This window comes from Megalobrama amblycephala, linkage group LG11 (assembly GCF_018812025.1).
Source record: "Megalobrama amblycephala isolate DHTTF-2021 linkage group LG11, ASM1881202v1, whole genome shotgun sequence".
NCBI classification, from domain to species: Eukaryota; Metazoa; Chordata; class Actinopteri; order Cypriniformes; family Xenocyprididae; genus Megalobrama; species Megalobrama amblycephala.
This window is the reverse complement of record NC_063054.1, coordinates 22,196,079-22,218,269: the sequence shown is the minus strand read 5'-3', so window position 1 is coordinate 22,218,269 and position 22,191 is coordinate 22,196,079. Positions and strand designations below refer to the sequence as shown.

At 37.9% G+C, this 22,191-nt stretch overlaps 1 protein-coding gene across 1 annotated transcript in view; it reads right to left on the bottom strand.

Moving 5' to 3' along the window:
• sh3rf1 (SH3 domain containing ring finger 1) overlaps positions 1-22,191 on the bottom strand; it is a 66,298-nt gene that overhangs the window by 5,041 nt on the left and 39,066 nt on the right. The window contains exons 3-10 of the mRNA XM_048206743.1: positions 21,001-21,276; positions 20,423-20,518; positions 15,291-15,608; positions 4,590-4,700; positions 3,153-3,283; positions 2,303-2,473; positions 1,420-1,703; positions 344-672 (exon numbers count right to left, since the gene is read on the bottom strand). Of these exons, the coding sequence (XP_048062700.1) occupies positions 344-672; positions 1,420-1,703; positions 2,303-2,473; positions 3,153-3,283; positions 4,590-4,700; positions 15,291-15,608; positions 20,423-20,518; positions 21,001-21,276 (1,716 nt within the window). The remainder of the gene's footprint in view (positions 1-343; positions 673-1,419; positions 1,704-2,302; positions 2,474-3,152; positions 3,284-4,589; positions 4,701-15,290; positions 15,609-20,422; positions 20,519-21,000; positions 21,277-22,191) is intronic.

Below are 22,191 nucleotides of genomic sequence, written 5' to 3'. Positions count from 1 at the left end.
CTGAGAGTCAGCTACACTGTGCATGTAAGAGTAGTGAGAAATCTCCCAGAACACTGAGCCAAAGAACACTCAGGGTTGTGTCCTCTGGGTTCGCAACAATCTAAATCATGAAAAAAATGATGATTTCAGCTCTATATCAGCAGGCTTAACCATCCAGCTCAGCAAATGAGGTGAAACGGAGAGAATTTCTAACTGCCAAATGCCCTATTCAGCACATTAAAATAATACAGATGGGGGGCAAAACAAAAGCAAGATACCATTAAAAAAAAAAAAAAGCTGTAGAGGGATTCAGGAGGCCATGTGACCTACATTATTAGTAAAAGCTTTAGTTCAGTGGTCTTACCTTGCAGTCTTTATCCAATCTACAAGCAACACCATGGTTCGAGGCTGCACCCAGAGATTTTGCGCTGCCAGGGTTCACAGGAAGTGTTACCACAGACACAGGTCTCATGACATCACCGTCCAAAGAAGCAGCGCTAACATTAGGAGGGGTCAAGGAGGCGGCCGCACATCCCATAGCCACACCGACTCTGGCTGAGGAGGATCCCGGGCTGGAGCCGAGGACAGGTGAGGCCTGAAGAACCACAGCTGTGCTAGGAAGGTAAGCCACAGGATTGTGGGATTGGATGGGCGTCACTGCTGCCGTAGGCCGGTCCTGACTGTGACTCACAGCTGGTGGGAAAAAAGGTGGAATAAAAGAATGAATTATGGTTGTAATGACAAATTCGAGTATCCATGATGAAGATTTTTTTTCAAATGTAGTTTAAAACAGAGATTTTAGAAATATACTCTTTTTATTAATGAGTATATGATTTTGGAAAAAGTATCAATATAGTGACAATTTAGTGCATGTGAGTGTACACAGTACAGTAAATTTTGATAAAAAGAATTCATTTTTAATGAGGCTTTTCTTTTCATTATGGTATCCCCCCCAAAAAATATCGGTAACACTTTATAATGAGATTTCATTAGTTAATATTAGTTAACTACTTTAGTTAACATGAAAGATCTCACAACACTTCTACAGCATTTATTAATCTTAGTTCATGTTAATTTCAGCATTTACTAATACATTATTAAAATCAAAAGTTGTATTTGTTAACATTAGTTTATTCACTGTGAACTAACAAGAACAAACAATGAACAACTGTATTTTTGTTAACATTATCAAAGGTTAATAAATACTGTAATAAATGTATTGCTCATTGTTAGTTCATGTTAGTTGATACATTAACTAATGTTAAAGAAAGAGACCTTTTTGTAAAGTGTTGCCAAAATAACAAAAATAATTTTAATTCAGAGATTAAAAACATGTTAACTATTTAATAATATTAGGAGTGCCTGTTTTTGTACTAAAATTCTGAGTGATGTTTGTTTTTAGGGGTGTGTGTGTGTGTGTGTGTGTGCATGTATTTCTACCTGTTCTGACCGCACTGCGTGCCTGGTTAACTGTCATCTGTGACGTCACATGCATGAGCACTTTGGGGTGCTGACCAGTGGGTATATGTGCAGCTGTTACTACAGCAGCAGGTAGTGAGCAAGATGGGGTGGGATTTGGGCAGACTGGAAGGGGTTTGCTGGGGTCGACACTCCCCAGGGCGGCTCCAAGAGGAGCAGAGGAGGGGCTAACAATGGTGACGCCACGTCCAGCCTGGGAGCACAGGGTCAGGGGAACTTTTGGCTGACTGCTGCCAGAAACAGTCCTGCAGTAAAAGAGAGAAGTGTGAGGATCAAGACCCTCTACACTGATATTTCTTTATCCAATTCGTATCCTCTTTTGAACAGCAATGCATTTTACAGCAAATCAACAGAAACATCCATACATTTAACATCCAACTGAACATTTAAAGGGCTCTGTCTAGTTATATTGTTTTTTACGTCATAGGTCTGATAAGGAAAAACAAAATGTAATAGATAATGATCTAGAAAAAAAGTTGTTCATCACATTGAATGTTTTCAGGTGAGGTGTTTTCATGTAATAAGTAAATGATAATGTATGTAATTCTCATGTGTGCCACAAGGGAGTGCTGAGTTTAAAGTAATGTCCCAGGTGAAAAAGAAGCTTTTTTGATAGCATTTGTAGCAAAAAATCAGTTAGCAAAAAACAATTTTGACTTATCCCACATTTTACAAATTTTTCAATTTGTAATATACATTATAATTGATGAATTGTCAACAAAATGTACCTTTTATTGCAGTGGCGTGCACCACTGGAAAGCCAGAGGACAATCTAATCTTTCTTTAACTTACAAAGCATATGAGTGATAACATGTACAAGTGTGTGCGTTTATGTGTACCATACCTGTTGACAGGACTCATGTAGTTACCAGGGAACACTCCAATCTTGCCAGTGTGCATGGATGTTCCTTTAAACCAGCCGTCCTGACAGCGCTCCAGCACCAGAAACATCTCTCCCTTCCTCAATTCCAACTCATCTTCCTTACGGGGCGTGTAGGGAAACATCGCCACATACCTGAGAGAGAATCATGTCCAATATTTAAAAAAACACAAACAAACAAAAGACACACATTTCATCCTTTGTAAATTTGTGCTAATTAAAAAAAAAAAATCCTTATTTAATTTATTTTTAATTAATAATTTTTTTTATTTATTTTTAATTTATTAAGAAGTTGTATTTTTATTTAATTATTTATAAAATTAAAAAAATATTTTAAAGTTAATTTGCAAAGTACAGTACTGCTGATCGAACAGGGGTGGCGCTGTGTCCACATGGCTATCATAGATCATAATCTAATCTCAATGTACATACTCTCAATTTATAAGGACACCAAAAAGTCATGAAGTCTTTAAAAATTGCCTTGGAAATGGTAATGCCGTGAATAATAGGCATAAACATCACACAGGGCACTACAGGCGAATCCAACAGAAATCAGGTGTGTTAAGTTCTGCGTTTAGTTGACATGGAGACAAAAGGTGAAAGGTGAGGGATCAGGGCTCAGGTTAGGTCCCCAGAGACAAACCTACTCCCCTTAGAGATGACCTTTGACCCCTCACCTGTGTGTTCAGTCAAGCTCAGCTGGCATTAGGTAACAGCAGAGAGGTGAGTTAGAGTTGAAACTCTCTCATACTCTCTCCAACAGTCTAAATTGAATTAAAGTTGCATATTTAAAGTGTGTGCATTTTCTACTCACACTGTAGGTCTCTGACGGCCACTCTGGTCACCCGCAGCAGGTGACGGCCTTTGACCAGCATTCAAGGCAGCAGCGCCCACAGCTGAGGACTGGGACTGAGGTGGAGGAGGAGGTGGAGGAGGAAGAGCATCCTGAAATAATCAAACACATCTGTTAATATTACAACGCCTACAAAATCATGTGTACCTAAGAAACAATGCATTTGAAGTGCATACATTTTGTTTTGAGCTACATTATTTCTTATATCAGCCCATATTCATTGTTATTTTTCTGATATATGTGCTGTGCATTCATATACATAACTGAGATGTATGTGTAGCAGGAAATTATGTCAGAGAGATCCCTGACAAGTTTGGACAATGCCATAAAACCATAATCCCACTGACTGTGACTTTCCAGCTTGTGTGCTGGTTGCTAACAAGCAGGGAGTTTGGCTGTGGCAGGTGTTGTGATTGGTGGATATCCAGTCTGGGCTACATGTCTGGCTGAAGACGGATAAATCGGTTCCATATGGACCAACGCACACATCTGCAAACAGACTTTATGAGCCCAGTGGCACCACTATGAAAACAACTCTCACACGGTAATGCCTGTTTTGTTGCTTTAAGTCACTTTTTTTTTATTTTTAAGTTCTCCTACAATGCTTTCCTCTACTAATGCTCATCTAATTTGTTTTATTAATTCATTTGTCTTGCGTTATAATTGCTTAATGTGGATTTACTGCAATTAGAAAACAACTGTCTTGCTCTCTGGTGCTTTTAAATCCCATATATGAGATAAGAGAGGCAACTGATTCACTCTAAGGCCACCATTACAAAAACAAAGCATTGAAAACAAAAGGAAACAGTACCCTCATAGCACTGCACACACATCAATCTAAGAGAGCCATTAGTGTCCACCCTGAGGCCCACACAACTCCCTGAAATAGTGTGTGTGTTTGTGTTGAGGGAGATGAAGGGCTATCAGATGGCAAACTGTCCTCGTTTAGCGTTTGCACTTGAGAGTGTGTGTGTATGCAAATATATAAGAATGAGAGAGAGAGAGATTATATTTGCCTCGTTTATGTGAGTGTGTTTGCATTTTGATGAACTATAGTTCAAAAGTTTAGGGTCAGTACGATTTTTTTTTTTTCCCCCAAAGGATGCATTGATCAAAAATGACAATGTTACAAAAGATTTCATAACTTGAATTTTGATTTTAAACCTTACAAGAATGAGCTTAACGATTCTGTTAATTCACCAGTTATTGGTCAAAACAGAAAATCTCAAAATGGCAAATATCGGCCACTTATTTGGCCTGGCTTATTTATCAAAGACTAATAATAGGGTTGCGTGTGAAAAATCACTTTACATATACACACAGGTCAGAAGGATGTGATATGAATAATGGATAGGATGATGAAGATTTTGGACATACTAAGTCAATTTAAGGACTCACCACTGGAATAGAAGCATAGCTGGTTTCTGGGGGAAATGTGAAAACTGTCGCCGTGGTGACAGGACTGCTAGGTGGAGGAGTAACAATGAGTCCTGTTGTGCAAATGTGAACCTAAGAAGACAAATAAGAAGAAATGACAAGTTAATCAACCTTTCCTGAGCCATTCCCACTCCTGTATTATCAAGCAAGTGGAAGCACATTATGAGACACTGAAATTCTGCTTAAGGGACGACACAGAAAAGCATACAAGCGAGAGAAATTTGGGCAGGTAGCCACACATGTATGTACACTTGATGACTGTTGTTTAGACAAGCAAACTTTAATGCAACTGGACATCTTCTGAGCTGCATGTCGGCCTGACTCTACATTTGTTGTTCATGCCTGAAATCAATCCACCTCAAGAACAACACTGATGGCCTAAAAATGTCATGACCAATCAGAACTTGCCTTTGGTGAACTTAAGCATGTGTCAAAATGACTTTTGATTGGTCAGCTAGGAGTGCATGAGTAAGCAAACTGATTCATGATTGGTTGACAGTGTATATTAAATATTTACGCTACAAATTTTTCAATTTTTAAATAAACGTTCTTTTAATAAACTTAAGCATCTTTTGAATGATTCAATAATAGGAGTGAACAGTCAGAAAAACAAAGCAAGTCATTTTTGTACAGCAGATGTTTTAAAAACTCTGAAAGGGGACCTATCATGCAAAATTCACTTTTCTAAAATATTATAATGGTAAAAATCTATTTGCTCTTTTTTTTAATTCCCATAAATGAAAAGCAGTCTCTTCAAACAAGCTGATTCAGATTTCCCCCTACAATGATGTCACTGTAGGGAGAAGCCCCGCCCACAGCCTGTGACGATCTGCCCTATTAGCATAGACACAGCCCTGAGTGTATCCATCGGAGTCACTGAGGACATTGTGGTTAAATTTAATTTTCGAAGGAAATGTCCCGAAGAAAACTGGTAAAGTCATATCGGTTTGCGCCAATCATTTTGCGCCAGACTGTTTCACCAACGAGGGTATTTTTCAAAAAGGTTGATTCTGAAAGGTGGGTCAATACCAATACCAATGCTTTGTGCAGAAACTTCAGATCCAGACAAAGTAAGAGTCCTCACAAATTGTCTTTCTAAGAGATTGTTGGCACACTGTAGGCTAATGTTGCTAAAGCTACCATTGACTCAGCCTGTTTTCTGCCCTCACGTGCTATCAGAATTTTGTAAATATGAGTTTCCTAGTCAAATATAAGGCTGAACACCACTACTGACAGTTTCTGACATTTTCAGACAGTGTGTGAGATTGTACTGTTTTGTTGTTGCTGGAGAATGAATTCTTAAAGCTCTGCCCTCTTCTTGAAAGGGTTCTAGGAGCACCAGCTCATTTGCATTTAAAAGGACACATAAAAATGGCACATTTTTGCTCACCCCCCCAAAAGTGGCAATTTTAACATGCTATAAAAATTATTTATAGGGTATTTTGAGCTAAAACTTGTCATCAGAGACTTATTTCACATCTTGTAAAAAGGGGGATAATAGGTCCCCTTTATAAGCTGACATGAGCTTCTATTTCTCCCTGCCTGTTGTCTATGGTCAGTGATCAATCACATGGCATGTTTCCGTAACCAACAGCCCATAAAACAAAGATGGCACTCTTTAGGTTACATCCTTCCAAGGGGTCATGCGACACCTGAGCAACTGCCATTGAGGCTCTAGCTATTTTAGTTCTCCTTTATGATTAATAAGAGGTCATAAAAAAAAAAAAAAAAAAAATAAAAAAAAAATGGAGCTTTATGCCCAGACTTTCAAACATTAATAATACACGGATAGACCACCTAGGGCAGCTACGAATGAAATATCTTGTGTACATTAAATTAAGTCCTCAGATGTTGGGATCACAGGGCTTCATACAGAACCGACAGAAATAAACTTTCAGGATAAACCGAACCTCTGAGAGACACTACAAACAGGCTAGAATCAAACAGATTTGTAGGTTCAAAGGGATGTGGTGCAGAAATGTTCTGTTTTGTGACATATCTATATCAAGTCCTGAGCGAATTATGTGCTTTTTTTTTTGTGTGAAAACACCATGTGTGCTTCAGCAAATCAGACACAAGAGTCTTCAGACAGATAATATAAAATATTTACAAAAAAGAAAAAATCTGCTCCTTGTTTCCAGAGTTATTTAGAGAGGAGCTCAAAATAGTCCTCATCAAAAAATAGACATGGACATAATTATGCAGAAATTTGCAATTTATTTTCAAATTCGATTTAATTTCCTGTTCTTTCCTTCTCTCTGTGCCTGAGGGAAATGCAACTCTTCTACATATTGTATGACTGTCCAGAGGTGGAATTTGTCATTAATGACATGGCTTTTTTCCTTCTCTCTTCACCTCAGATCCAGATTTAGATCTGTACTTCACATTTCATGACCTGAATGTTCCCAAACTACAGGCTTCTCCACATTAGTCTCTTCTAAATTTATTACAGGTATTGAAATAGGCATAAGAAAAAGGCCATTTCAAATCTGCAAGAACTGACACTGCTCTCTACACTAAATAAAGAAATGATGGACTGTTGTGTGCGCATATGCGGATAAGAGTATTAAGACACTTTTTTTGATTCCGAACTCCACTCGTTTTGAATCCGAACAATTGGAAAGGTCCAGCATATGTCACCAGAGAGAAACGTGTTGTGTCACTGGAAGCAAATGAGACTTGATTAAAAATAGCAAGGTCAAAAGTTTTTCAAAAAAATGTAACCTGCACAGATGATTCATTCACAATAAGATTAATAACATTAATTAAGAAAATAGGGTGAATTTTCATTTCATGCAGACTTTAAGACGTAACTTATAAATGTATGAATGTCACGAGAACTGCTGTATTACATAACAAAATTTCAAATCAAGTGTCATACAAATAAAGCATTTCTCAGAACTAACTTTAGCAGAAAGTTTCCATTTTTTTGTCTTCGTTTTGAACATCTTTTGCACGATCGTGTTGAGCTGGGAGCTAAAGCTGAATGTTTTCTCCACAGAGATCTCAAAAAGAGTAAGTGCTAGAGGAGTGTGTTGAAATACATGAGGATCTGTGTGTGGGCATCACTGCAAACAGCATATCTCTCTGCCACAGGCCTGCTCAGCTTCAGGGTACATCAGCTCTCAAGTCACACTCTACAGGTTTGATTGTACAAGGTACTGAGTGAGTCAATGTGTGGGATATGAACATACTGGAGGGCACACAAACTTTCACAAATACTGTGTTATTCTCGTTGACAACACTTCCTGCAGGTGAGAATGACATCAGCGATTGCTGATTGGATAAAATAAGCCAACAGCTGGAGGATGATAGCACAGCTGCGTACAGGCCTGCATTTCCACAATGTGGAAATCATGCAAATTAACTTTGGACCCATTTGGACCACTTTGTAATTCATCCCCCAAATTTATACGATTATAAAGGGTTAGATCACCTGAAAAATCTAAATTCTGTCATCATTTACTCACTCCCATTAATGTTCCCTAGCTGTATGACTTTCTTCTGTGGAACATAAAAAGAAGATATTTTGAAGAATATTGAATCTGGGAGCCCAATGAATTCAATTGTATGGACAACAAAAACACAGATATTTCTCAGAATTATCTGAATTGTTTCTAATCACATTATAAATATTTCAAATGTATTGCTGAAACACATTACAAAGACTGTGAACTATGTAGTACTGAATTGTGAAGTTAGAGTGTTAAACAGTTTTTCAGGATTTTTTGGGCGGAGCTAAAATGGGGGTTTGATGACTCACTGGAGCCCCCGAGCATTGCCCCGCCCCAAACACTATATAACTAACTGTCAAAGACGCACCGAGCATTGCGCCGCCCCTAACGCTACAGCGGCTCGCACGCTCAATCTCAAGTTTCATTATCTTTAGTTATACTGCCTACATTTTGCTAGCTAGTAATGCATTCGTCACGCAAATGCATATCACCTGGTTGCGATAATGATCATTTTACACCGGATAGTTTTACAAACTTTCATCAGAGACAACGGATTCACTGATAATCTGCTGTTATTGGTGAATGGGGCTGAACAGACTATCTCCCGCCTCGGCCTTCATGTTGGACTCATTAGTCAAGTCAGTTGAGACTAGAGTAGGTGTGGTTTCAGTGCCGACAGCAGACACGCCCCCAGCATTTGAGAGCAGAGAATACTGCTTATTTTTTCACGATAAATGATGATAACTTATTTCATTTACTTGCCGATTTTTTTTAATCGTTCAAATTTGGCTGGGTGGTTAACACATTTTTCGGTCCCACTTTATATTAAGTGGCCTTAACTACTATGTACTTACATCAAAAAATAAGTACAATGTACTTATTGGGTTCATATTGAATTGCAAAACACTTTTGCAGCTATTGAGGTGGGATACTGGTAAGGTTAGGGAAAGCTTTGGTGGTATGGGTAGGTTTAAGGGTAGGGGTAAGGGTTAAGGGATGGTCAACAGTGTAATTATAAATGTAATTACAGAAATTAATTACAGATGTAATTACATGCAGGTGTTTTTAAAATATAAGTACAATGTAAAAACATGTATTTACACAATAAGTGCATTGTATCAAATGATTAATTTAAATGTAAGTACATAGTAGTTAAGGCTACTTAATATAAAGTGGGTCCCATTTTTCAAACCCAGAACACATACTTTAATATGGCTTTACAGGGTCTTTAATGTTCTGCAGAAGAAAGCAAGCCATATGTATTTGGAATAAAATGAGATGAGTAAATTATGACAGAATTTTCATTTAGGGTGAACTATCATTTAAAGGTGCACTGTGTAAATTTTAGCGGCATCTAGCGGTGAGGTTGCGAACTGCAACCAAAGGCGCTCACCCCTTTCGAAGCACATAGAGAAACTATGGTGGCTGTCTGGCCGACACAAGACAAAAATGTTGTCGTCTGAGAAAGCAGAGAGTAGCCAGTCAAGCAATGAGGTTTCTTCTTACTTCTAACAAAAAACCAGACGACTACTATTACTGCTACTTCTTTTTCATGCGTATTCAACATAATGACGATGCAAGCTGCCTCTAAAAACACTCTCATCTCGTGATGCTTTGCAGACTGCTGTGTGCATTCTTGTCTTTTGGAGGAGGTGTGGCTCTGAAGGGAGGGTGGGATCTTATACTTTCAAAGCTAGCTTGCTATTGCTAGCCTCTCCAAAATTGCTAACCCTGCCTTTAAGGGTTTGAGCAATTACTCTTTTTCTTCTTCTTCTTCTTCTTATCACAGATGACCCTTTTGTTATAGAAAGTTGAGAGACTTTCTTGTTGGTAAACTGTGGCTTTGCCCGTGAATATTAATTAGACTAATCATTAATGATTAATTATTAAATGATATTTTACCATTTTGTTAAATAAATCATCTATGTGATATATTGATTTGAACACCAGGTCTGTAGTATTTGTACTATTTTTCCATTTCCAAGTCATGAATTAAATGTAAAAAAATAACATTACAATTAGAAATGGTCAAAAAAAGAAAAAAATAATTTTTAAAAAATTTCTACTGAGTTGTCAATTTTTGAGCTCTGAAAGAACAATCATTCTTGCTGACCAATTCAAGTGTGCTTGAATGAACTAGTGACATTTAATTTGATAACCTCAATCCTACATCTGCCATTGTCAGTCATGGGATTTGGTAGATCAGTGGCTCAGCAAAGCGTGATGCATACCTGCATGTCTAGGGCAATACTCAAATCCACCCTAATATAATTTAATTCTAACTTTCAAAACTTTTAAACCAAAGTTGCAGGTTTAAGTCAGTAAATCTATATCAGTAATATTAGAAAGTAAGATAGAAAGCTGCAAAAATTAGAGCGGACATCTGAGAGCTGTGTGCTGAAGAGAACATTGTTGCTGTCATTTTTTGCCACTAATGACAACCTCTATGACCACTCAGCAAAACATTAAAACACACACTAACGAAATGAAAACTCCTGCTTAGCAATTAGAGAAGCATCCCTGCTGTGTTTTATAATGCAGTGGAGACAAAATCAGTCATGGTAAAAAGTAAATGTCCTTCTTTCTCTCTTTTTCATCACTTCAAACATCCTCATCCTACTAAATGGCCTTTTTCCCTCCGTTTTTCCTTTCTCTCTTTCCCTCAAACCAGAAATATATGAGAAAGCAATAAGTCTGTGGTTCATATATTACAAATGTGTCACAAAAATCATGTAAATCGATACATCACCTTCATAAGAGGGCATAACTGCTGCCACAAAGGAGGGGGATCACTTTACAGGCTCAAACAGGCTTTTATGAGATCTGGAGTGTCTGGATAATTATTAGCGCTAAAACGCCTAGATAGGAATGTTAAAAAGAGTGTGAGTGAAAAAATCGTGGGCATGCAAGAGAGGGACAAAAAAAAAGAGAGGGAACGAGAGAGATGTTCTCTATATTCATAGTAGAATACTAGATGACATAAAAACAACAGATCAACTGTCATTGTGTTTTGCTGTAGTATGGTTGCCTGACAACATTACTGATGAAAAAAACAAAAAGAGAGGAAGTATGATTGGGGGAAAAAAAATAAATGAAACAATATGCTGCATTATGCAAAAGGTAAAGGAAAAACTAGGACAAAAAAAGACCAATTATAGACTCATAAACAGACTGCAGATGATAAATATTCTGGTTACACATACAGGAAATGGACTGGTGTCTTGTGTAAATATAATCTCTAGGTGTGAGTACAAAACACTGTGCTGGTTTCAACACATGATGACGAATTCTGTCGCCTGAGAAACCGTCTCATGTTCTTTTAAAGCGTTAACACGTTTGCTAAGGCCACCACCACCACACACTTCCTCATTCCATCTGCACCAAGTATTCACTCTTATAAAACACTGAGTCGGGGTCAGCTTTCACAACACCCCATTCTCAACCGCTCCTTTATGAACACGAAAATGGATCCAAGAGCATACAGACAGGCCGAAACTAAAACGACAGAGGTATAGTGTGTCTTCTGTTGTGTTCAGTGTTTTGTACCACAGAAGAGGAATCCAGAGAGGTTCTCAGATAGGTGATGACATTGATGGAACAAACATCATGGAGAGAAAAAAAAAAAATCCAGTTACCAGTGTGATTTTTATACAGTCAACTTCACCTATAAGAAAGGTCTTTAATAATATGAGAAGCATGAAGATCAGTTCAACTATGAGAGAATTTCTTCCTCCTACCTCCACTTCAGGTTGCTTCTCTGACAGTTTTTGGTCACTGTAACCTGGTTTTAAGATGCGTTTTGGTCAATTGGATCACAAGTGGACAACGCTAAATACAGGTGTAAATGGGGTCTAAAACGATTTGAGCTTGTCCACTTTCGCCCACTTCCAGAGGTAGTCGAAAATGCATTTGATCAGACTGCTTTCGTAGTGTAGATGCTCATGTGGTCGAATGTGTTCGAACAGCCACAAAAGACCTACTGACATAATGCGTAAACTGTGAAGCGTGTTAGCCAGAGGCTGAAGACCCAAGTTTCGTTTGAAGACGAAAAACGTACCAAGCACAATGTTCTCTCACCATTCCTGATTTCTAACAAGCACTCACCGCTGTCAGAGCAGAAATGAAAGCTGATGCTCTCCATGATTTTCCATTGTCTCTGTGCATTCATATGTAAATTGTGCAAGCTTATTTTATCCATTAAATCAAAAGATCTGAAAAAAACTATAAATTTACCTATCCATAGACCCTCCCCTTGAAGAAATCAGGACAGAAGTGGTTGAAAGTGGACAAAAGTAATGGATTAAAATACCAGGTGCAAACGGGTACATGTCTGCCTCATCTACTTGTGATTCAATTGACAAAAACGCAGGTGTAAACAGGGCCTAGCTTCAGTGCCAGGTCTGTTAGAAATACTAGTAGCATTTTATTTTACAGTCCTGTGTAGTTACCTTACATATTACTCAGTATTTTAATAAGCAAGTACACTCCAAGTACATGTAAGTACACGTACTGTAAAATAAACTGCAACCAAAATACTTGTTTATATACTGTCACAAACCCTACCATTTATGTGCCAACATAAAAAGAAGGGAACAACAAATAGTGTCTATAAAATATTATACACTATTATCCAAAAGTTGTTACTCTTTTAATCACCAAGACTGCAAGTATTTGTTTAAAAATACGGTAAAAACTATAACATTGTTAAGTATTACTACAATTTAAAATAACTATTCTCTATTTTTTCCTGTGATGACAAAGCTGAATTTATATCATTATTTCTCCAGTCTTCAGTGTCACATGATCCTTTAGAAATCATTCTAATATGCTGATATGGTGCTCAAGAAACATTTACGTTATCACTGTTGAAACAGTTGTGCCTCTTAATAAAACCATGATACTTATCTTATATATGCATTATACTATATATGTACTTGCTCTTACATGATTTAACAGGATGATTTTGTATTTCTTTATTTTTTGAACAAAAAAAGCCTTATTTGTGTTTAAATTGTTACCTGAAATTGACAGCTTTGTCTGTAGCTATATAGTAATTTATGATTGTTTCCAGACTTTATAAATGTTCAAAGCCATTTCAGTGTATCATATGTAAGGACTTTGTTTTTTTTTTTTGTTTTTTTTTTTTTTTAAATCAAAGCTAAACATGTATGAAACATACTAACTGCTAGGCCATGGATCTGACGGTCTTTCACATTTTCAAGTGGTCTTTTTATTCTTTCTTTGTCATTTCATCCTTAGCAGAGCAACCCGAGACTCAATGAGTCCTACATTTTTAAAACGAATGAAAATAAAACAAATTAAAGTGAGAGTGTAAAGTAGAGGGGAAAAAGCCACATTCCTGAAACTTTCCTAGAACTCCCCCCACCCACCCCAGAACATCACATGAAATGACTTGTCTGTCTGCCATCTCCTTAGAGACCGCATTGCTCAGCAACCAGTGGAACAGCTGTGAGTGACTGTCATTCCAGGGTTGCTGCGGTAACCTCTGCGAGCGAGTGGTGGGGGGAGCGTTTGATGTGGTGGATTGCTGTCACGCATCAGTGATCTCAAACGCTCGGACAGCATGTTGGACTGTGTGGAATGAGAGAGAGTAACTGCTGACAGAACAGGAGAGAACAGTAAGCTGGTGTGGACAAGCTTCAGAGCTCTGGAGTTTGGGCAGGATGCCTGACACGATGCTCACCTTCCCTTCAAGCTATTATTTGTAGTTATTTGGCAAATTTTACCATTTGGCAGTTAACCACTGTTGCACATTTCCTCTATTTCACTGTCACTCGACAATTATGGCCAGCTAAAGCGATCTTAAGGCAACATAATACAAAAGTGCACAAATCTCATTTAAAGAGAACAAATTTCTCAAGAGATTCAAAAGTCTTTCAAAATCACGGATTCATCGTTCAATATACAGTTTCTCTCCGTCACTGCAAGTCCAATTCATTTGAATAAGCCAAGATCAGTCACACTACTGTAGAGTTGGGCAAGATATTGAATATTCACATTATTATGATTATGGTGGTGAAAAAGCAACATCATAAACACTTTTTTTATTTGAACTTTTTGTTTCAACTTGTGTTTATTGACATTTACTACATTGTTATTTTAACTGTCTTTAGTTTTTACATTAAATATTTCAAATATATTTAACAAAAATGACCGTTTCTCTGGGAAAATAATTATTTTTTAAAGAAATTAATACTTTTATTTAGCAAGGTCACGTTAAATTGATCAATAGTTATAATATCTAGAATTATAATATATAATATAATAATATTTCAAATAAATTGTTCATATGGATTTCACAAATATATTAAGCAGGACAACTGTTTTCAACATAATAATAATAAGAAGAAATGTATTTGAGCACCAAATGATTTCTGAAGGATCATGTGACACTGAAAACTGAAGTAATGATGCTGAAAAATTCAGCTTTGCCATCCCAGGAATAATTGACATTTTAAAATATATTAAAATTGGAAACAGTTATTTTAAATTGTAATATTATTTCACAATATTACTGTTTTTTAAATGTATTTTTTAAATAAAAAAAATTTATTATATAAATATACTAACAGTACAGTAATACTAACAGTACCATAACCAAAAATACCAACAACAGTGGTATCTAATGAAGAATGGCTAAATCTGAAAAACAGCATTCACACTGTTCTGCCTATCAGGACAAATGATAGACAATTGATATCTTCTTTCTTAGAATATGAGAAAGAATATGCCTTTTTAGGAGTCCATGTCACTTATGCCAAGTCTGAACTTCAAATTCAGACAATAATGGGAGTCAGATTTGAGCCCCACTTTATTCTTTCTTTGAGTGTATCTTTAAACACATCTGTGCAGATTCTGGTGTGTGTGTTTGTGTGTATGTGAATTTATCAGGCTATGTAACCATGGCCACAGCTGAGAAGCTCATCTTCAGTGAGAGATGATGTCCTTACCTCCACTCAGTATGAGTACTAATCTATATATAACATGGAGAGAGGATGAGGAACAGAACATTTAGAGGTCAGCCACCATCAAGCTGGAATAATAATTGTGGTCTCTCATTATCTTCCTCTCCTTTCTTTCCTGCACATCCATCCTGTTTCCCTATCACCAAATCTCTCCATCCATCACGAGGCTGTATGGTGGTCTGATATGCTGCATAAGTGTCAATGCATCCATCATCTCTCACCTGTGAAGGTGCGCTAGAGGACAGGCCTCCGCTGAGTTCTCCGATCCGGGCTGCAGCTGTGGGGTTGGAGGAGCTGATCAGAACCGGGCCGCTGATCTCCATGGAGTGTCTCTGGGGTGGAGGGGCCAGGCAAGGCTTATGGGACATAGTCAGGGAGGTGAAGGAGTGTCGCTTCTTACTGTTCTTCTTCTCCCCAGTAGCTTTCTGGGAGCCGTTGGCCTGGGGGCCTGAGGAAGAGGACGATGGCCCTTCACTGGAATCACCCCCACCTTCAGATGGCTTGTCCAGTTCTATGAGCTGTCGAGCTGCAGTGTTAAACTGAAAGAAGAAGAGCGAGTGAACAAAAATAATACTTCACTCCACTTACTATTATTATTGTATCTAATTTTGGCTTTTAGAAAACATTGCAAACCAGATTCAAACCAACAGAGTCCGTATGAGCACCAAGGCTCAATATGTCACATAAATTAACTGCTAGGCCAAAAAAATAACACATTTAAGTGATTTTAATCCATTCAAGCACAAGAAGAGGTGAAAGAGTACTCGATTCTGTGTTCACACACTGTTTTCTGTGCATACGCAGAGAGTCAGGTGATTCCTCTTTTGCATCTCCTTGTGTTTAAAGTGACACATACACAAAATTATGTCAAAATACCTATCTCAGCAGTATTCTCTGAAAAACAGTAGGTTATGTCAGTAGTGAACATAAACAGTTCAGAAAGAAATCGGACATGTATCATTATATTGGATCAGTGCATTAGGTCTTAAAGTGACAGCAGCCTATAAATATCGGCTGCTGTCTATGCCATTAAAGGCTTAGTTCACCCAAAAATGAAAATAATGTCATTTATTACTCCTCATGCTGTTCCACACCCATAAGACCTTCGTTAATCTTCGGAAAACAAATTAAGATATTTTTGTTGAAATCCAATGGTTCAGTGAGGCCTGCATAGCCAGCAATGACATTTCCTCTCTCAAGATCCATTAATGTACTAAAAACATCAGTTCATGTGAGTACAGTGGTTCAGTATTAATATTATAAAGTGATGAGAATATTTTTGGCGTGCCAAAAAACAAAATGACAACTTATATAGTGATGGCCGATTTCAAAACATGGCTTAATTAAGCTTCAGACGTTATGAATCTTTTGTGTCGAATCATGATTTGGATTGCGTGTCAAACCGCCAAACTGCTGAAATCACGTGACTTTGGCGCTCCGAACCACTGATTCGACACAAAAGATTGAAATCACTATATAAGTCGTTATTTTGTTTTTTTGGCACACCACAAATATTCTTTATAATATTAATATTGAACCACTGTACTAGCATGAACTTATTTAAATGTGTTTTTAGTACATTTATGGATCTTGAGAGGGGAAATGTCATTGCTGGCTATGCAGGCTACATTGAGCCATCAGATTCCTTTATTCTGTATATGAGCTATGAGCCACATGGCTAGTGTTGTTAAACTCATCGTGGAGCTCCGTGCTGAAACAAATCATATGCGTGCTCCGCGTGTAACGATTGTATTTTTCATGTGTTCGTATTTCAAACTCCAGTTCAGACCACATCGCTGGCAAAATGTAAACAACACTCATGTGCTGCTGTGCTGAGGGAAACATACACATGGCTCGCGTGTCCAAACGCAGAGGTGAATGAACAGCACTTTTGAGACCTTTGAATTCTCAGCTGTAATGCAATCTCATGCGAACATATTTTCCATTTGTGCTGGTAGATCACAGCAAAACAAAACACATGCACCCAAACTTCTGCTCTGGATGCGTCGCAGGAAAACATATTTTTGTGTTGTAGCACTGAGGAAACAAGCACCTAGGACCCATGTCTCTGAATGACAACAGAGACAGAGGTAAGAGAAGTGACACATCCTCATGCATAATACCGCAATTATAATCTTATGCATACTACAGCGCAGTGATTGGATTGAATGAGCTTTATGTCATGAATAAATGCAGACAAGCCTCAGAAACGGTTAACATCAGCATGTTCAACCAGCCCATACTGGAGTCAATCAGCATTCCGGATCTTGCCGGTAGTACACGATAACGTCAGATTTTGTGACGTTGCTCCGACTTTCCTTTTCAAACCGGAAGACAGAAATCACTCTGAAAAATGTTAATTTCAACTTTTAAATAAAATTAATGAGCACCTTTAGTGTTTTCAATGGTGTGCAGCCTATACATATGTGTTCACAGCTCAACAAATGTGTTCTGGGGTTAATAAAAAAAATATGTTATTTATGTTATGTTAATAAAAAAACAAAACAGCTTTAACAAAGATTAATCTATATTTAATTTATGCAGTGAACACTATAGTGTTATTTTACATTTATTACATTTCTGTACCTGAATACTACTGTTAAACCTGACTTTATATGTAACTTTGTAATAATGTATTTATCTATGCTTGTAATTAGTGTATTTGTTCTTATTTTATTAGACTGTTCACTTGCCTTTAATAATGTTTGAACTTTATTAGTTAGGCAAGAGTTTTTGCTGTGGTATCAAAGTACTTAAAGTGTGCTATATATAATAATATTTTTTTTTTGTTTTTGATCCAATCCGTGACTCAAAAACCGACAGTTTGATCAATATGATCCAAACTGAGTTGAGATCACTAGTAAAAAGTGATGGAAAAGTTCAAAGACTCATTGGTGTACAGTATGTGGTGTGGTGAGTGTGATGGGACTGCAGGCCATTTCTGATTTCATGTGAAACTGAAATCAAAGGCATATGAGCATAGAGTTTCCAGCTAATGACAGAGCAACACCCATCGCCTCAAGAAACTCACTCTCTACACTAATGAGAGCAGCCAATCAGACCACTCATATGAAGAACCCTACACTCTGAATTCATCTAAACACACACTTATCTAGGTCATAAGGTTCGATTAAATGCCACTATAGATATTGAATACAGGTGTAGAGTGCTTAGTGCATTCTTGGAATTTATTCATATATTCATATATAATCTGATTTGTGAAAGTATTAATAAATGAAACCATATGAGATGGGTACACTGGCACGAAATTAGACCTCATGCTCAAAACAGCAGGTGTGGAATCAGCATGGATACACTACCAGTCAAAAGACGGAACGCGCTTAATGTTTCTCATGATTTTAAAACCCTTTTGATCTCAAGGCTTACAGTAAAATGCTTGTAATAAGCAAAGGATGGTGACTTAGAAAAACTAAAATAATGATAATTAAAAGATAGTATAATAATAAAATCATTTGATCATGTAAATGTAATTAAACATTTTTGGTTACTTCTAAAAAATGGAAAATAATAAAAGTTAAAGGTCCCGTTTTTCGTGGTTTTTTGAAGCTTTGATTGTGTTTATAGTGTGCAATATAACATGTGTTCATGTTTCGCGTGTAAAAAAACACAGTATTTTTCACATAATTTACTTATCTGTATACCGCTGTTTCCACTGTCATAAAAACGGGCTGATGACTTCCTTGTTCTATGAAGTCCCTCCTTCAGAAATACGTAACGAGTTCTGATTGTGCCAGCGGTTCCTGTGTTGTGATTCGACAGCTCTGAGCGCACCGTGCCCGGAAAGGTCACGCCTCTTAACATAATGTGGAGATGCACGCGCTCAGTGTTATTGTAAACATGTCTTTAATTTTACCCTATCAATTTGAGCCGGAATCAGACCCGGTGATTGGACTGCGGGATGAAAATAACAGCGTTTCGACGACATGGCGACAAACACACTCTACAAACGCAACTCTTGTGTATTCCTGTGGCCGGAGGTTAGTCAAAAAACTGTTTTAGTGACGTCATTAAAGAAGGAAGTAGAGGGATGTAGTCCAAACTGGCCATTCGATGTAGGCGACTTCTGTTAAATAAAATATCTCGCTTGGCATTGAACTTAGAGCTTTAAAATTTTACAGATTTTATTTATACTCTAACAACAACATTACACAACAACATTACTAAAGTTTGAAACATAGGATCACGAAGAACGGGACCTTTAATGAACTGACTAGTAGAGCAAACAATATTAGACCCGAAGCTACAGCAAATCCTAGAATCAAAAAAAGACAGGGCTGCAGCTTATGATTCACCTAGCATGAATGGTAATATAATGTAATAACTTCAAGATCAGTTCATCATATCTTAGTGCTGCCCTTGCAAACTCAGGCAGACATTAAATACTCCGTATATGACGGTCACTAAGAGAGACACATGCCTGATTCCATTTCCAAGTCACTCTTTGAAAACATATAATTTATGGTGGCATGTGACATGGGAACAGAAAACCCTTTTCCACCTCTTTTACTCTCTTTCAAGTACCTTAGTGAATGTCACTTTTGATGTCACTGGTATCAGAGATTACTTTCTCAGAAGCATTCACTTGGAAAAAGTCTGGTTTATTGAAAATTGCCAAGGCTTTTGTGTAAGCACGAAGCCTCCACCCCTATTCTCCCTCGTCCTCTTGCTCTGAGTGAGAGAGATGCAATTCAAGCAACACCATTCTGATAGAATCTATTTTTGAATGTCTTTTGATGGTTATTTTTTCCCACAGGTTAAACACGTGGCTGGCAGAGAGCTCATGCTGGCTCTGCCAGGGTTCATAAAGGTTTTTGCCTATGTTTATGAGAGTAGGGATGTGAGGTGTTTCAAGACATGAGATGCTGCAACTTTTAGGAGCATAAATGAAGTTGGCCATGATAATTGAAATTTTCTTGTTTAAGGTTTTCATGATTAAAGCAAGCAGATTGTGTGTGTCTGATAAAGAGACACTCAAGTCTGTTGGTGTTTTGAGATTTGAGTCAGAATGATGAAAAGGCTGATTAGAGTTCAATACAGCTCAAATAATTGGCAACTATGAGAGTTCTCAGAGATCTACATGCTTAAAGAGCTGTGCATTTCAACAAGAGCAGAAACAAAGAAATGGTGGGGGTGAAAAACTGTCCAAATCAACAGGATGTGACAAAAATGGCAACAATGAACACTTGAAAGCACACTCTTTAAAGGGTGGAGAATAGTTTGAAAGGTTTCCAAGACCAAAGCTGTGCAGAAAAGTACAACATCTAAATATAAAACATTAAATGTGAAAATGTCAGGGAGCAATAACAGTTTTAAATGCACTGATATGACTCACCTCTACGTAAGATATGGGGAAGATGCCAATCTTATCTCCCAGCATGCCTTCCGCCCAGTTCTCATCCACACGACGAATCACAGTAAGAATATCATCCTGAGGGCAGACAGAATAAAACAGGTTCCTTGTTATTTAGCCACAAGCCTTCACAGCAATTTGTTAAAAAGTTTATAAAAAATGTACAACTCGAAGGCATCAATGAAAGCCAGGCATTTTTTTTTTTTTTTTTTTAATAAAAATCTATCCAAAACACAAATGCCTGGAGGGGAACTTGCACACTTATGTTGCAAGCAGAAATAAATGTTTCTTTTTGTTTCTGGAACATTAAAGCAGTGCTGTTCGTTCAGCCCAAAATTATTCACTATTTTTTTCCCCTTTGGAACATACAAAAGGATAAATTCTGAAGAATCTTCCGGCCTCTTTTTCTATTCAAAGAAACAATATCTAAGAATATCTAATGCATTAACTAATGCTAATGAAATGACTTTTTGTAAAGCATTACCATATTTGTTTGTGAAGGAGTGTGTGTGAATAGGACAGTATAGATGAATTTCGAAGTCTGTATAAATTTCCAGCACCTTTGAGAATGGCAAGCAGTCCTTGTCAGCCTCCTTGTCTTTCAGCTCAAAGTCATACAGGGCCTTGCATTGAGGGGGTGGCTGTGGGAGAGGTTTGATGACCTGGACAAAGTTAGTGGGGAAGAATCCATGGACACCACCCATCTCTCCATGGTACCAGTTTTCATCCACCTGCCGGCGCAGGATGATGATGTCACCCTTGCTGAACTTGAGATCTCCGGGTTCTTTGCCATCATAGTTGTATAAGGCCTTGGCACAGGGTAGCTGAGGAACTCCCTGTAGTAAAGAAAAAGAAAGGTGGAGGATTACTAAAAGTTTGAAGTTCACAGGTTCCAAAGTAACTTGGATTCATTTATAATGCAAGATCAGCACTCAAAAGCACATTCATTTTTCAAACTCATAGGACAGGCGAAGGGTGACCGTGATAACCACAGCCAGCTTTCATAGAGCGTGACCATGTGTGGAGTGGAGGAGTGTAAAGTGAAAGCAGGGATTCTATAATAAACCCTTTGCTGCAAGATTTTTTAAAACCTATACACTGCTATCTTTGGAGCCTTTCACACACTATCCTTAACATGACATCTGCAGTATGAAAAGAAATAAAGAACCATATATATACACACACAGTCTTTGCTCAGCTATACATAAAGTCAGAATGCTAACATAAGCTCAATGATAGCTTTTGTGCTGTATATGAGTGATCAGTCTGTCTGGCTTGTCTTTCACCCTGACCTTGTTGCCTTGTCTCTCTGTTTGACTGTGCTGGGCTGCTTTTCCTGTATGTCTTGCACCGTTTGTGTTGCTTAACTTACTGACTGCCTCCTTGTCTGACAATCCCAAAATACCCTGGGATATGCCAATGGATTCACAATGTTGTGGGGCAAGCCCATTTATCAATGTGTGTGGAGTTTTATGGTGCAGAACCAGTCGTCTGGAACCGGTCAAAGCTCCTTTCAAGCCTGACAATGATCCACAGCCAGAGAGAGGGAGGAGGAGGCAGACGCAGTCCTGCTCAACTGAATGAGCCCTTTTCAGGCAAACTGTTCAAGAGAGGGGCCCTCTGTCCAAGAGAACCCCCCCCAAACCACCCAGCATAAAGCGCAATGGGCTTCCTCCACTGTAGCATGCATCTCCTGCACACAGTGAGGAGAATGATAATCACAACACCAATAACAAAGAATCAGAAAATAA